Source organism: Trematomus bernacchii, unplaced genomic scaffold (genome assembly GCF_902827165.1).
Source record: "Trematomus bernacchii unplaced genomic scaffold, fTreBer1.1, whole genome shotgun sequence".
In the NCBI taxonomy this organism is placed as follows: domain Eukaryota; kingdom Metazoa; phylum Chordata; class Actinopteri; order Perciformes; family Nototheniidae; genus Trematomus; species Trematomus bernacchii.
The window spans coordinates 171,561-188,385 of record NW_022987607.1 but is presented as its reverse complement, the minus strand read 5'-3'; the positions used below and the strand labels follow the sequence as shown (position 1 = coordinate 188,385).

General features: G+C 41.9%; 1 protein-coding gene across 3 annotated transcripts in view; it reads right to left on the bottom strand.

Moving 5' to 3' along the window:
• Nucleotides 1-16,825, bottom strand: part of phf14 (PHD finger protein 14) — a 90,599-nt gene that overhangs the window by 21,953 nt on the left and 51,821 nt on the right. The window contains exon 17 of one of the 3 annotated variants that reach the window (XM_034131102.1): nt 12,041-16,200. The exons of the other annotated variants lie outside the window; for them this stretch is intronic. Within the exon in view, the coding sequence (XP_033986993.1) occupies nt 16,194-16,200 (7 nt within the window). The 3' untranslated portion in view covers nt 12,041-16,193. Of the gene's footprint in view, nt 1-12,040; nt 16,201-16,825 lie in introns of those variants that run through there. 3 annotated transcript variants of the gene reach the window in all.

Below are 16,825 nucleotides of genomic sequence, written 5' to 3'. Positions count from 1 at the left end.
CATACCCAAATCTCTAAAAAAGGGGCTGCAACGGATCTGATAAAAACTGATCCAGATTTGAACACTGTCCTGACGTCAGGACGGTGGCGCTACGGCTATTGGGCCAACTCCACCAATCAGGAGGAGACAGCCACGGCCATTGCCGTTCGAAAGCGCTGGAGACGCTGTAGTACATATGCCAGGCCTCTAGAGGGTGCTGTTCTCACTGAATCTGCCCTTGCTAAAACAGAGCTAGAAATGGTCAAATTGAGCAAAATGAGGCATGGCTAAAATGCATGATCTGTTTGGTATTTTGAAAAAAAAAAAAGTATAAATATGCCTTATATAGGTATGGTCCAATACTATATTATTATAATATAGCATGATAGGTCCACTTTAAATAAAAGTATTTGTAGGACTATTTATATTTTGTTGCACGGTTGAAAATGTTTCGTATCTTGTATTTTGAGGTGATACTGTGACACATAAATACAAAACAAAACGGTTTTAATTAGGTCAACTCAAATATGCGTCATATCCTGCTACGGTCCCGCGCCAGCGCCTTTTCCTGCAGGCGAATAACCTGACCCCCGGCTCGATGAGCAAACTATGGATAAATCAAAGAAAGGAAAAGTATTGGAGGAACACAGAGGGTTTAATTCTGCGTGGTTAGAGTTATCTGCTTTCACAGCAGACGATGCTGGCTTACCGGGATGTTTGATATGTAGAGAGAAGTTATCAAAGGTGCTGCAGCCTTTACGTATTGGAGGAACAACACGAAGAGGAAGACAGCTGACGATCTTCATCATAATTCAATCAGTTAACTCTTTTTAGGGTGCAGCTACATGTCTTATTTATTTCAAAGTGGGCCCATTTTAATTGTATTTGTTTTTCTTCAAATGTGCAGAGGACTCCCCAAGTGCTGTGTTGATTTATTTTAAAGTATGCCTGTGTATTTTTGTTATTCTCCTTATAAGAGTTCTTTGTTTCTTATTAGAGGTTAACAGTTTTATAATGTAATAAATAATAAATGCAAAATAACTGTAGTTTTTGTCTGATATCACAATAAATACAACTTTATAAGCTATCAAGCTATCAAATATGTTTTGCAGCTCCAGACAAAAACAATTGGTGGAAAAGGGGGCAACATGGCTCTTTTGGTCAAATAGGTTGCAGACCCCTGGTTAAGAGAACAAAAGTAAACTATATATATTTATTTGAACCATAATGGCAATACAGTCAATAGGAAAGCGACAGTGGGACGGTTTCCAACAAACGTTCTTATTAAGGAGACGTCAAAGTTGAACTTAGTCTAAGGAAAACATTTGACACACAATACATTGCGTTAGACCAACCAGTGCTTTCCTGTCTGTCCACCATCATCTCCGCAAAGGACTTGTTAGCTCATCTCTGGGAACGACGGCTAAAGCCCCGACATGAGACACAAAGTGTAGAAGAGAAGAGATATCCTCTCACTTCTGTCAAATCAAGACTAGAGACTTTACAGTTTGCAGCTGCCTCTTGTTAAATATATTTTCACTTGTTTTAGTGTTTCATCTGTTTGCTTTTTAATAAAGGTTTTTAAATCAGTGTTTCTGTTGCATTTATGTTTTTGAAAACCTTTTTGGATTTCTGGCTGAAATGTTTGATATAAATAAACTTCCTCTCTTCATTTGGACTCAGACCAGTCAAACTTTAATTAGCATAAAGTTAGAGAAGCTAGCCTCGGGCACTAGAGTACAGGAAGGGTCAAAGGTTACAACGCTTCACTGTCAGTGTTTACATCAGACTCACTCAGATCAGAGGAGAAGCTTAATTGGATCAGTTAATTGGCTTCTTATGAGACGGAGAGCCATAAGATAACAGCTGCCACACACACACACACACACACACACACACACACACACACACACACACACACACACACACACACACACACACACACACACAACACACACACACACACACACACACACACACACACACACACACACACACACACACACACACACACACACACACACACACACACACACACACACACACACACACACACACACACACACACACACACACACACACACACACACACACACACACACACACACTTTAAGTGCCCTCTGGCCACCTAGTGAATTGAAGACAAATTACCTGAGTGTATGAGTGTGTTTGTCTCTGTGTGTGCGTGTGTGAGTACGTGTGTGTGAGTGTGTTCGTCTCTGTGTGTGTGTTTGTCTCTGTGTTCGTCTCTGTGTGTGTGAGTGTGTGTGTGTGTGAGTGTCTGTGAGTGTCTGTGAGTGTGTTCGTCTCTGTGTGTGTATGTGAGTGTGTGTGTGAACTCTGCAGGAGACTCTTGAAGACCTTCCAGATTTACAGGAGGTCTCGTTATTTGGCAGGATGTGACGCCTGCCTCCTTAATTACTCCACCTTAATGAAGCCTTGTTTAATGTGCGCTGTGTATCTTTGGGGGGGATCTTTGAATTAAAGCACGGCCCACTGATGTGTGTGTGTGTGTGTGTGTGTGTGTGTGTGTGTGTGTGTGTGTGTGTGTGTGTGTGTGTGTGTTAATGTGGTTTTTAATCTTCATTTGTCCATGAAAGGTGGGATAACTTTAGCAAAGTTGAGCTTCTCATTCAGACACATTCACACAGAGGCTGCACGATGCTATATATATTTATTTAAATGCATCAAAGAAATGCATACTTTGAGTGTGAAATGCAAAGGCTAGATGAAGAACTTGTGCTCTTAATACCATGCGATTAGAAGAGGTGGACCACACGTCAAAGTTGACAATGTTTCCCTGATTTCCTCAAATGGTTTATGTTAAAAAATGGCAAACATTTTATCTGCTCGACAATTTAGCAGTTTTCTTTATGCGTTCCCTCTGTTTATAATCCTCCTGATGCAAATCCAAGCTGTTGTTCGGTTTCACTTCGTCACGTTCTTTCTTATCCGTATTGCACTGAGCTACAACTTCATACCCTGTGCTGCACACCAACAGTAAACGATCCTTGTAGAAAACTGAATCATAATCACATTGGCTGTAGATATGAATAGTGATGAAGACACTGCAAACAAGTCCAAAAAGAACGGTCTCTGTTTCAGAGTAGGATGTGTTGTCGACATCACAGATGAGGCCGCGCTAAAACATCAAGTCGATGTTGAGAAAGTCATGTGATAAGAAAGAATTGTCCTGCTGGTGTTGCTAGAATATAAATCACAGCACCTCCAAAGCAAATTATCTTCCTCCTCTATCGACTATGAATATCTGAGCAAAGTTTCACGGCACCTCATCCAGTAGACGTCGAGATATTTAAAAAAAAACTAATCTGCCATACCCTTTGTGGCCACTTGGGGGATCCAAAGGTGTAACCACGACATATAATCACCTTTAAAGTTAACACTGCAAACTGTTAAGCTTAACTTTGAACACACACAGTAGTAACGGAGCAGCATTAGCATCCATATTAAGACTGTTAGACCCCTTTTTTGCTCGTTGTTGGTCTCCCCGGGCAACATGTGCCTTTAAATGCTAAATATCTCTATCTCGGGCCGTCTAATGAAGTACAAATGGGGTTTTCTGAGCTTTTTACAACAAAAAAAACAGCCGCCTGCTACAACTGAAAACACTATGAGAGTGGTGAGAGGAAACCAAAACAGTATATGTTCAAAACAATTTGCTTAAACTCCCTATATAGATCTATAGAGGCGATATAGTTTGTTATAAAAGCATCTATTAAAGCCGCTTTATGGTTAGAAACAAGTGCATTTTTGGACAGTTTGCCCAGATCTTCGGGCCAAATTGTCCATCATCTCTGAATCCATTTAGAAAACATCCATGTTGTCAGTCTCCAGCCAGCGTTGGTGAACTGCCCAGAGAGAGCAGATGCTTCAGGATCATTTATCCTTCAAACGTTCACTCTGAAGCTGCAGGGTATTAACAAACAACTGATTTTGTAATATATAATAATATAATAAAAGCTTCTTAAGATTATCCTTTACTACAACTCACGCACTTTGCACAACAACTACAAGCACAATACAAAAGTACAACGTCTTAAAGTAACAGTACAACAGGAGAGAGAGAGATTGTAGATATAGAGAGAGAGGAGAGAGAAGAGAGACGAGAGAGAGAGAGAGAGAGAAGAGAGAGAGAGAGAGAGAGGAGAGAGAGAGAGAGAGAGAGAGAGAGAGAGAGAGACCAACTCCAACACAGTGGATCAAAAGTAGGCGAGTTAATAAACGAGAGGCGAAGTTACGATGCCAATTTTAAGATAATGGAGATCAACGAAGTCATCAAACATCTGTCGAGCAGCAAAGACATGTGGTGTTTCTGAGAGTAACGTTAGAAGATGGAGACCCCAAAAAGACCGCCTTTCAAATGTAAACAGTCCGAGAAAAGCATCTCACCGTCCGGAAAGGTTGACGGGAGGGTGTTTGAATACGTGACTGTGAAAAACGTAATGAAGGAATGCCCGTTACCAGCTGAAAGCCGGCGTTATAATTATTTTCAAATATAATTATTTTCTTTATAAACACAAGATTTGGTCTTCAAAAATGAGTCTTTAATAAGAGGGTCGTCTTATATTCGGGTCAATAGGGTAATGTATACAAGTCAGATGTCTCCATCTCGTGCAGGACGGAGAGTGTCTGGACGCTCAGTGGGGGGTTTCGGTACTTCAATCTCTTCTGGCTCATGTTTGATCCATTAAAGTCCAGTTTTAGCAGCAACGGCTCTTTTAAAAGACGCTGAATCTTCACACAAGGCTTCAAAATATTGAAAATAATCCCACATTGCCATAAGTTATTAAATGAATCAGTGAAATGCATGAATATGGGGCACTTTGAGAGCCAAAATGAAGAGGGTGGGACCTCTTCTGGCTCATGATTGATGTATGAAAGTCAGATTTCTCCATCTGGTGGAGAACAGAGAGAGTCTGGACGCCCGGTGGGGGGTCTCGGTACTTCAGTGTTGTTCCTTAGTCTCTCTCCTCTGATTCCTATCTGCTCAGCGCTGCCCTAACGCCCCCGACACAGCAAGGTCCTTGATGTTATCAAAGCAATTTGGCCCTGCTTTAATCATCGGGAAAATTGAGTAAAACACCCCCCCCCCCCCCTTCCTCCTCCTCTCCTCCTCCTCCCCCTCCCCCCTCCTCCTCCTCCCCCCCCCCCCCCCCTCTTGCACTTTGGAAGCCGACAAAATCCAATCACTCATAAGAGAGCGTATTGATTGATGTAATCTTATTGGAGGGGACGTGATTGATTGCTTTTGTCTGCTACACATGTTGCTCTGGGTGGGCGACTCGTGTCCTCTTTCATCTGGTGTTTAATCTGAGTGAAGTCCTGAGACCCCCCCCCCCCTCTCCCCCTTCCTCACGGATCACACATCTGAGCTTCATTTGATCTCATCCACCTCTCTAAAAGAAACGCTGTCACATCGCCGTGCGTCCAGGTGTCCGTAAAGATCGTCCATTTGTCCTCAAAGACACTGTGACGTATCGCCTCCGCTAAATTCAATCTCACTGATGAAGACGTTGATGACACAAAGTTAGAAGGAGTCTGTTAGAAGAGGAAAGGGAGTGTGAGGACGCAGTGAGAGGACTCACACTCTGAGCTCTGAGCAAAAGGCTTTCTGTAAAGATGGTTAGGGTTCATGCAAAGCCTTTATTTATATCATATCATGTTTTGAATAGCAAGTACTTTGAGTATTGGTAAGTAAGGATATAATGATGCCAATTATTTTGTACTTTTTCTTAAGTAACATTGTGAATGCCTTCCTTTTACTTCAGTGAAGGATCACCACCGTTTTTGCGTTTTTCTTACAGTTTTAAGTCATGCAAAAAGTTTAAATATTCTCTCAGTGCAATAAGTGAGGTTGCACCGCTCGTCAACATCAAACTTGGTCCCTCCAATTAACCAATCACAGCTTCCCTGCTGTTTTAATGCCAGAAGATTACCAACGCACTTTGGAGCAAAGACGTTTCAGCCAGACGTCTCGGTGTTATGACAAAGAAAGCACAAGAACCGCTTACTGTCTGAAAGCTCTAAAATGTCTCCAGTAAGTGGACCTTAAAATAAAAAAGTGCAATTTCCAAGGTCAGTAATTAACCTTAAAGCTCTAGTTTTGCCATGAAACACGATTCAAAAAGTTCCCCTTTGCTGCACCATGGAGCTTTAACACTTCTACCAATATACAGCACCTGTTTGTCTATATATACATTTCAGTATAAGCCTCCAAACTGCAGTCTGGGTCAGATCTCTAATGGCGCATTTCCACTGCAGCGCGGAGCGCGGTTTAAGCGTGCCGTGCCCGGCCCGTTTTTGGTTGCGTTTCCACTTGGCGTAGTTCCGGCTAGCGGGTTCTTTTTCACAGTTTTCTGGCCCTCCAAAATCCAGGTTCTTTCCGGGCCAACAACCGGGCTGAGTATGCTAAACTAGTGAGAGAATCGCTGGCAACTACAACAAAATGAACATATTTGACCGTGATTTAATTGTAATACACGTTTCAAAATGATGCCGAAGTAACAACATACTGATACCGGTTAGTAAAAACCATGAATTAATGCTTTGACAAGTCTGCAGACAGACGGCAGGCGAAAAACCTTTTAAAATGCGAGTTTTCTGAATGGAGATTGGCTAAGCTAACGTTGTATATGCTCCGACCGTCCACACTCACAACAACGGCCTACAGACATAAATAAAGCAGCGACTGTATTCGCCATGACACAGGCAGTCTGTGGTTTGTACTTGTTTAACTTCTGTCTAGTTTCTGAACAGATATAAGGAGCTGTGAGCTCTGAGTGCTAACAGCTGCTGTTGGTTTTGTGGTTCGCATTGAAGATGACGTCACGGCTCCGCCTACACTGCGTTACTATAGTTACTGCCCCAGCTACTAAACTGTAATGGAAACGCAGCATAAAGTGAGCCTGGCCTACCAAGGCCTAACTATACTGTGCTAAGCCGTGCGAGGCCCTGCAGTGGAAATGCGCCATAAGACTTGTTTTACAGTTTGAATGGAATGTGTTTTCTGTTCAGATGAGCTCCTCTGAACCTCTGGAGGAGAACGGCCTCAGCTCCCGTGTTCCCCTCTCTTTATCAAGTCCAAAGCAGACGACAGAAACAAAAGCAGGAATCAGAAACCCAGACTTAAAGAACACGTCTGTGAGTTATTGATGATTGTTTCCAGCTGCTTTGTACCGGCTCCAGGTATCGACGCTGGGTCTGAGGCCCTACAAACCGCCCAGTGTCTGAAACAAGGCATTTATCACAAGTGGGCCGGGCAATTACCAAGAGAGTTTCCACGTGACGGGAATCAATGTGACACAAAGCACTCGACCATTGACTTTCATCCATGACGAAGTGCACCGGAGTCTCTCTGAAGAAAGGGAGAGGAGGATTGGACTTTGTTAGCCTCCTACTTTTTGATTTACTGTTGCATGAACGTTAGAAAGGAGCCATTGTTTTACACTTTAATGGAGTGCTATGGAGGAGTCAGAGGCTTTATTAGCTCGTACCGGTACGACTCAGTCACTGCGGGGTGAAAGGAAGAGGAACGTCTGTACACCTGGAGTTTTTAAATGGAGGAATGTGTCTTTGTGTTTCCAGCAGGGGGCCTCAGTTAACTATCAGAACAACTGCAGACAAACCCAGTGACTTTGAGGTTAGAGAAACTCAGGATACTTTATTAGTGACTCGATACAGAGACACAAACAGCCTGCAGCAACTCCATTAAACTATGACGAGGTATATTGAGATATAAGGAAGCCTGTGTGGGCCATTTTCAGAGTGTAATGATTAATAACATAGGGTAGGAGGTCAAACATTACTGGGGAGTCTCAGGTTAGTGGGACAAACCTGAGACTAGGTTTTCCCCAGGACAGAAACTCAGGTTGTAGCAACTCCACTAAACTATAACGAGGTTAATTAAGATATAAGGAAGCCTTATATCTTATATGGATATGGAGTGTGCAGCTTCTCTGCTGGGGGATTCTGAGGGGAGACAGGAAGATTACGGTTCACTGTCCACAGCTCTCCTATCTGACCCTGTCAATATGGCATCTCCTGTGTAATGTATTGTGTATGTCACAATCAGCTGTCTTAGGAAGTCATCCTTGCACCCCCCCCCCCCGTTATGTTTTGTTTAGTTATCTGGCGCAATGTCTGTTTATTTTATAACTGAAAACAAAATAAAAAATAAAAAGATATAAGGAAGCCTGTGTGGGTCATTTTCAGTGTGTGTTATTACATTGTTACTTATTGTGGTAGGAGGCAGTCCAGTGTCCAAGAGGACAAAGCAAATAAACTATGACGATGTTATCAATTAAGATATAAGGAAGCCTGAGTGGGTCATTTTCAGAGTGTAATGATTAATAACAAAGGGAAGGAGGCAGTCCAGTCAAACAGGAAGTGGTTACGGAGGAGTGGGATACAGAGTCAGGGGGGAACTGGAGTAATAGATTTGAGCTGCTCTTCCCACACACTCCTGTGTTTTCTGTTTTAATAGCAGGAGGAAAAGGGACAAGTCAGCAAAAACAAAATGCCGCCATTAAATCATCTCCCAGCATCCTTCAGGGCGGTAATGGGAAACGCACTCATCACCAAAAGGTTACAGAGAAGCAGAAACTCCTGCTGGATGCTCTCTGTCCGACACACACACACACACACACACACACACACACACACACACACACACACACACACACACACACACACACACACACACACACACACACACACACACACACACACACACACACACACACACACACACACACACACACACACACACACACACACACACACACACACACACACACACACACACACACCCACACACACACACACACACACACACACACACACACACACACACACACACACACACACACACACACACACACACACACACACACACACACACACACACACACACACACACACACACACACACACACACACACACACACACACACACACGATGAGGGATGGGGGGGGCAGCCAAAGTTCACCACGGTGAGCTGCTTCCATCTTTCAGAGAAACCAAAATGTCTCTTTTTTTTTCTGCGACTCACACAAAGGTTTAAAGACTAAAGGCTGCAGACGTTTGTTTCTTAATGAGCGGATCGACCAATCACAGGGGCAGAGGTGTAAGTAACTAAGTAGATTTACTCAAGTACATTTTAGAGGTACTTGTACTTTACTTGAGTATTTCCATGTTCTGCTACTGTGTACTTTTCCTCCACTACATGTATTTAATATCTTTAGTTACTTTACAGATGTGGATGAATGATGTGAAATATAATCAAGTGTTAAATCAGACTTTAGTTCCACCTGGAGTAAATTCACAAGCTACCCTGCAGTATACAAAGTCTATAGGCGCTTTCACACCGGAGTACTTTTCCCAGTATAGTTCCGATAGCGTTCACACCGAAAAAATCCGGAAATAGAATTTAGTTCATGAACCTTTTCACCCCCTTTTCCGTCCCCGCTAGAGAGCAGGTACTTTCGTGGGAGAAAAAGGTTCCTATGTCTGATTGGCTGGGCGGATTGCAAACCACGCCCCGGAAAACTCCCAACAAGTTTTGTGAAGCCGCCATTGTATTTGCTGGCATTAGCATCATTAGCATTAGCCCAGCGCACCAACGCAGAGAGACTAACTTATGGCAACACAAAAGAAAACATGGGAGCGGTGGAGATGAGGAGGTGTCGGCGTTCTGGCGATTTACTCGGAAGGCTTCAGTAGAAGCTGCTGGGAGTCCCAGCAGCTTCTACTGAAGCCTTCCCCAACTCCGGGGACTTCCGGCCGGGGACTTCTGGTGGCAGTATACGCCGTGAAGTTGTTTGCGGCCTGCCAGTAAACCCAAAGCAGAAGAAGAAGAAGTGACGTCAGCGGCTTCATTTGCCTAATCCTCCCTCAGGGACTTATTCCGGTGAGAACGCGATCTGTACTTAGTTCATCAGAACTAAAGAGTTCTGATGAACTAAGTACGGCAAAGTACTTGGTGTGAAAGCGCCTATTAAGGCATTAGGATCCAACGACTTGTGGCTATGTTTTCACAGAGCTGGACTCAAAGAGATGTCCTGAACACAGAGTTTCTCAGAAAAGACAAAACCCATGAGTAATGGTTCATAAATGATGACTGTTTTGTGTCTGTACACATTGTTTAATCCATCTCATCGTGCTACTTGTATTCATGTTTTATATATTTGTATGCTTATCTGTGAGAGCATTTATCAAACCCTTGTGTTCTTTTCAAATAGCCTAGTTTTCTTTCAATATTTTATGTAAAGATCTTGAGTTTGGGTCAACTGTGATATGATGTACTTGTGTTTAAATGATTATTACAAGACAGCTTCACTGATTGTCTGTTTGTAGACATCGTCTTGTGTCAGAAGTGAGAAATGTCTGTGCTTCGGCAAGAAGAAGGCTAAATGTAAAAGGTATAATAAATACTGTGTACTAACCAACTGCTGCTATCAACCCTAAAGAGCTCTGAAGTGCCTCGATAAACATTCATCTGTTTGTCCTCTTGTAATCTACTGATTTATATAAATAGTTATCACTGCAATAAACCGTATTTAATTTTGTCTTAATTTAGATTATTTAATTTCCTATTCCATTGACATGTATATAGACTTCTTGCACAATTTATTATTTGTATTTTATTATATATGATGCATCGTTGGAGGAGCTCAGGTCAGAATAATTTCATTGCCATTTCTACTCTGTAGCTGCTGAGCATGACAATAAAACCTTTGAATCTTCTTGTGCCTGAAGCGAGAAATGTCTGTGCTTTGGCAGGAAAAAGGCTAAAAGATATTGTAAATAATAAATACTGTGTACTAACTAACTGTAACTGCTTGAAACAAAAAGTCTATGCTGATGAAACCCTGTAAAACAGACTCCAGCAGATTTGTATCTTCACGATAATGTCTGTCAACAAGAAGGCCATTTCCCAGGTGATAAATCACAGCTGACGGAGGGCATTAAACGCACCTTTACAACAATTAATTAGCTCGCTGACACTCGTTTATCACCGAGGCAATAAGGGGGAAAAGTCAAGAGTTTATTAAAGCTGCGCTTAATTCTGAGAGCTGCAGGCCAGAGGCTGAACACTTCAGACACACACACAGACACACACTCACACGCACAGACGGGAACACACACACAGACACACACACACTCACACGCACAGACGGGAACACACACCGACACACACTCACACGCACAGACGGGAACACACAGACACACGCACAGACGGGAACACACACAGACACAGACACACACTCACACGCACAGACGGGAACACACACAGACACACACTCGCACAGACGGGAACACACACACACACTCACACGCACAGACGGGAATACACACACGGACGGACACACACACACGGACACACAACAGCAACACACACTTTCTTCAGAGACATCACAGGAATGCAGCACACTGATGATCAGAAGCACTCCTCAAAGTATGGGGTTAGAACACATGTTGGGTGATTTATTGGTATTTATTTATTTGGTTTGTTATTTAACTTTTCTTGATTACAATTGACCTCTTTTATGTATTTGTTTATTTTAGAATGTTTTTTTTTTTGTTTTTTTTTTTAATAACAAATGTATTTTGGATGGTGGATGTAAAAAGATAGTCTTTTATATTTGTCTTATATGACGTACAACTTAAAATAATAATATATATATATATATATATATATATATATATATATTGTAGTAATAATGATATAATCTTCTTATAATTGTAGATATATATTGTATGAGACAAACATTTAGGGGTGGGACTAAATAAGTGTAAACTTCTTCCCACCCATTTTCAGATGTGTAATTACGTAGATAATTTGTTTATATATCATTTGCAAGTCAATAATATCTTTGTTTATCAGTTTGATTCTGCTTAAGTTTGTACAGTATCGTAATTCTCTTGTTTCATTTCATGACGTATTTCTGTAGTGGATCCTTTAAGAGTTTCACTCATCCCTGCACCGCTCTATAATCAGAAATATTCCCTTTGAAGCATTGGTGTGAACACAAGTTTTGCAATTAAAAGAACGTTTAATAATGCATTAAAAAAAATCAGAGTTCAACTCAACACCATGAGATATAAATCACGTTTGTAGGCACGAAAAAGTACATGGCCTCTTCAATAAATACTGTACACACAACGTCACTACCTGCATTCAGACTCTACATTTGGACACATGTAATTTACTGTACAGGTTAAATAGATACAGCCATGCATGAGGAGGGAGTTTCTCTGGAGTCCGGACCCAAAACAGAACTGGTCTAAAAGCTCGGAAACAGAACTGGTCTAAAAGCTGAGAGACAGAACTGGTCTAAAAGCTCAGAGACAGAACTGGTCCGAAAGCTCAGAACAGAACGGTCCGAAAGCTCAGAACAGAACTGGTCTAAAAGCTCAGCGACAGAACCTGGTCTAAAAGCTCAGAAACAGAACTGGTCTCAGAACTGGTCTAAAAGCTCAGAGACAGAACTGGTCTAAAAGCTCAGAAACAGAACTGGTCTAAAAGCTCAGAGACAGAACTGGTCTAAGAACTTGGAAACAGAACTGGTCTAAAAGCTCAGAAACAGAACTGGTCTAAGAACTTGGAAACAGAACTGGTCTAAGAACTTGGAAACAGAACTGGTCTAAGAACTTGGAAACAGAACTGGTCTAAAAGCTCAGAAACAGAACTGGTCTAAAAGCTCAGAGACAGAACTGGTCTAAAAGCTCAGAAACAGAACTGGTCTCAGAACTGGTCTAAAAGCTCAGAGACAGAACTGGTCTAAAAGCTCAGAAACAGAACTGGTCTAAAAGCTCAGAGACAGAACTGGTCTAAGAACTTGGAAACAGAACTGGTCTAAAAGCTCAGAAACAAAACTGGTCTAAAAGCTCAGAGACAGAACTGGTCTAAAAGCTCAGAAACAGAACTGGTCTAAAAGCTCAGAGACAGAACTGGTCTAAAGCTCAGAAACAGAACTGGTCTAAAAGCTCAGAGACAGAACTGGTCTAAGAACTTGGAAACAGAACTGGTCTATAAGCTCAGAAACAGAACTGGTCTAAAAGCTCAGAGACAAAACTGGTCTAAAAGCTCAGAGACAGAACTGGTCCAAAAGCTCAGAGACAGAACTGGTCTAAAAGCTCAGAGACAGAACTGGTCTAAAAGCTCAGAGACAGAACTGGTCTAAAAGCTCAGAAACAGAACTGGTCTAAGAACTTGGACTCAGAACTGGTCTAAAAGCTCAGAAACAGAACTGGTCTAAAAGCTCAGAGACAGAACTGGTCTAAAAGCTCAGAGACAGAACTGGTCTAAAAGCTCAGAGACAGAACTGGTCTAAAAGCTCAGAGACAGAACTGGACTTCCTTATGACGACCTTTCAGTTTAACTGTCACTACGAAACAGAGAAACACTTCTAAAATCTAAGAGCTATTACCTCTAACTAAACTACAGATGCTAAACGGTAGCATTAACTTACTGAGTTGGCTGTTCTAGACACAAACACTTTCCTTGTCCTTAAAACACAAACACAACAATCAAATCTGAGAGAGCTTTTTGTTTGAGTGTTTCTAATTAACCCAATTGACACTGAAATGATTGGATGGCAGATCAGTCAATACTGATTGGTTCTGATGGGGAGGTTAAGAGTGCAGAAAACCCAGCCATTAAACAAAAGTTGATTTAAAGTAATTAAAATACATGTTGGAGAGGAGATGTCAGACGACAATAAAAAAGCAATGCTTCAGGATGTCTTTCCAAACTAAAAGTGCTTCTACCAGTTTCTAGAAAAGGAAAGACTTCAGACGAACTTATATCAGATTTCAACACAATCTTTAGGATCTTGTGAAAAGGGAGTTTTAGCTTTTTAGAAAAACTGCTTCTTCGTGGAAAACGGTTCTTCTTCAGTGGTTTTCAAGGCTCATTAGACACAGAGAGCACGTTTTGAATCTGGACCATTCTGACAGCTAAAGATCAATTTCTAGTAATGGTGAAACGTTGACGAACTGCAAACCGTCAAACATCGAGCTCAACACAATCTTAAGGCTCCTGAAAAAGGGGAATTATGCGGGTTTATTTTTTTAGAAAGCTACTCTTCGTGGATAACGGTTCATCTTCAGTGGTCTTCAAGGCTCATTAGGCTTAGGGAGGCGTTATCAGAACACGATAAATCAGATACGATTCTGACGCTTGTCAAGCTAAAAGTCTTCAACTCAGTTTCTAGCAATGGAGAGACGTTGGAGGAACTCACTACTTTTAAATGTCGCATTTCAACACAATTATTTAGGGTGGTCTGAGCTTGTTCGAGAAAGCTGATTCTTCTGGTTCACCTTCAGTGGTCTTCAAGGCTCCATAGGTATAGAGAACACGTTTTTAGCAGCACGTTTTACAAGCTTCAAGTCCTTCATTCAGTTTCGAGCAAAGGAGAAACATTGGAAAAACCTACACCCCTCAAACGTCACATTAGAAAGCTGCTTCTTAGGAGGAAACTGTGCATCCTTAGTGGTCTTTATGGCTCTTTCATGGCTAATCATCTTAGTGATTTCCACTCCACAGCTGATGGGTCCCTCACCGTCTAACATACTATTTCTAACGTAAACACATCACAATATAAAGTACAGACACCAGGACTCTCTTACAAAGTCGTTTCGGACAGTTGCATCCATCATTTGACCTTTTAGTCCATTGTTTTTGTCTAACTCTACCCTAACTAGCGTTGGTTATTTGTGGTTTAATACATACATAGATACATAACTCATTTCTAAATTGGTCAAATAACGTTTGAGATGCAGTAACTCGAGGTACATCTGTTGACAAAAAAAACTAAAAAGGCGGTTCCTCGTTAAGAGTCCAGTGGTTTCAGGACCTCCCGGTGCGTTCAGTGTTCGTTGAGCGGTATGTTTCTGACCTTTCTCAAGCTTCAAGTCCTTCGTTCAGTTTCTAGCAAAGGAGAAACATTGGACAAACCAATAACGCTCAAACGTCACATTAGAAAGCTGCTTCTTGGTGGAAATCGGTGCTTCCTCAGTGGTCTTTATGACTCTTTCATGGGTATAATCATCCTCTTAGTGATTTCCACTCCATAGCTGATGGGTCCCTCACCGTCTAACATGCTATTCCTAATGTAAACACATCACATGAAAAAAGTAAAGACACTCTTACAAAGTCGTTTTGGGACAGTTGCATCCATCATTTGACCTGTTTGTCTAACTCTACCCTAACTAGCGTTGGTTATTTGTGGTTTAATGCATACATGACTAATTTCTTAATAACTTTTGAGATGCAGTAACTCGAGGTACATCTGTTGACAAAAAAACTAAAAAGGCGGTTCCTCATTAAGAGTCCAGTGGTTTCAGGACCTCCCGGTGCGTTCAGTGTTCGTTGGGCGGTATGTTTCTGATCTTTCTCAAGCTTCAAGTCCTTCATTCAGTTTCTAGCAAAGGAGAAACATTGGACAAACCTATAACCCTCAAACGTCACATTAGAAAGCTGCTTCTCCGGTGCTTCCTCAGTGGTCTTTATGACTCTTTCAGGGTATAATCATCATCTTAGTGATTTCCACTCCATAGCTGATGGGTCCCTCACCGTCTAACATGCTATTTCTAACGTAAACACATCACATGATAAAAGTACAGACACAAGGACTCTCTTTCAAACTTATTTTCGGACAGTTGCATCCATCATTTGACCTTTTTGTCTAACTCTACTCTAACTATCGTTGGTTATTTGTGGTTTAATACATACGTACATAAGTCATTTCTAAATTGGTCAAAAACGTTTGAGATGAAGACAACTTGAGCTACATCTGTTGACAAGAAGACTCAAAAGGCGGTTTCTCGTAGTTGCATTCATCATCTGTCCTTTAGTCCATTGTTTTTGTCTAATTCGACCCTAACTAGCGTTGGTTGCTTGTGGTTTCATACATACATACATGACTCATTTCTAAATTGGTCAAAGACGTTTGAGATGCAGTAACTCGAGTACATCTGTTGACAAACAGTTCCTCGTTAAGAGTCCAGCGGTTTCAGGACCTCCCGCGGTGCGTTCAGTGTTCGTTGGCCGATGTTTGGTGTCGGGCGATGTTTGGACTCATTTTTGGCGATGTTTGGTGTCGGGCGATGTTTGGTGACGTCTCGTGACTCATTTTGTGTCCCTCTCTCTGTCTCTAAGCCAATGGGAGGGGAGGATCTGCCCCGGCTCTCACAACCTGTGCAATGCAAAGATAGAAAGAGTCAGGGCAGCATCCTCACCCCCCAAACATCAAACAGGCGTCCAGTTCTTCCTCTGATCTACTTCCTGCTCTCACCGTGGACTTAGTACCATTTAGTGTTTGTCATTTTAACTTATTAACTTGACCGTAAAGTTTATACAGTTATCAGAATAGATGGAAAGTCATTTTTACTGATTATAGTTCTTTATGTTGTTTAAAGTGCTGCGTGTTTCTGACAGAAGGTAAACAGATGGGAAAGAGACATTAAAGTGTGATCACATGACTTCTGATGAGTTATGGGAGGTGTTGTTGCAGTGATTAAAGGAGTCAGGAAGACAGGTGGAGAGGAAGACAGGTGGAGAGGAAGACAGGTGGAGAGGAAGACAGGTGGAGAGGAAGACAGGTGGAGAGAAAGACAGGTGGAGAGGAAGACAGGTGGAGAGGAAGACAGGTGGAGAGGAAGACAGGTGGAGAGGAAGACAGGTGGAGAGACAGGTGGAGAGGAAGACAGGTGGAGAGGAAGACAGGTGGAGAGTACTTTTAATACTTGAAGTACATTTCGTACACTTCTGTTAAAGTATTATTTAATTCAGGACTTCAAACGGAGTACTTTAAGGATCAT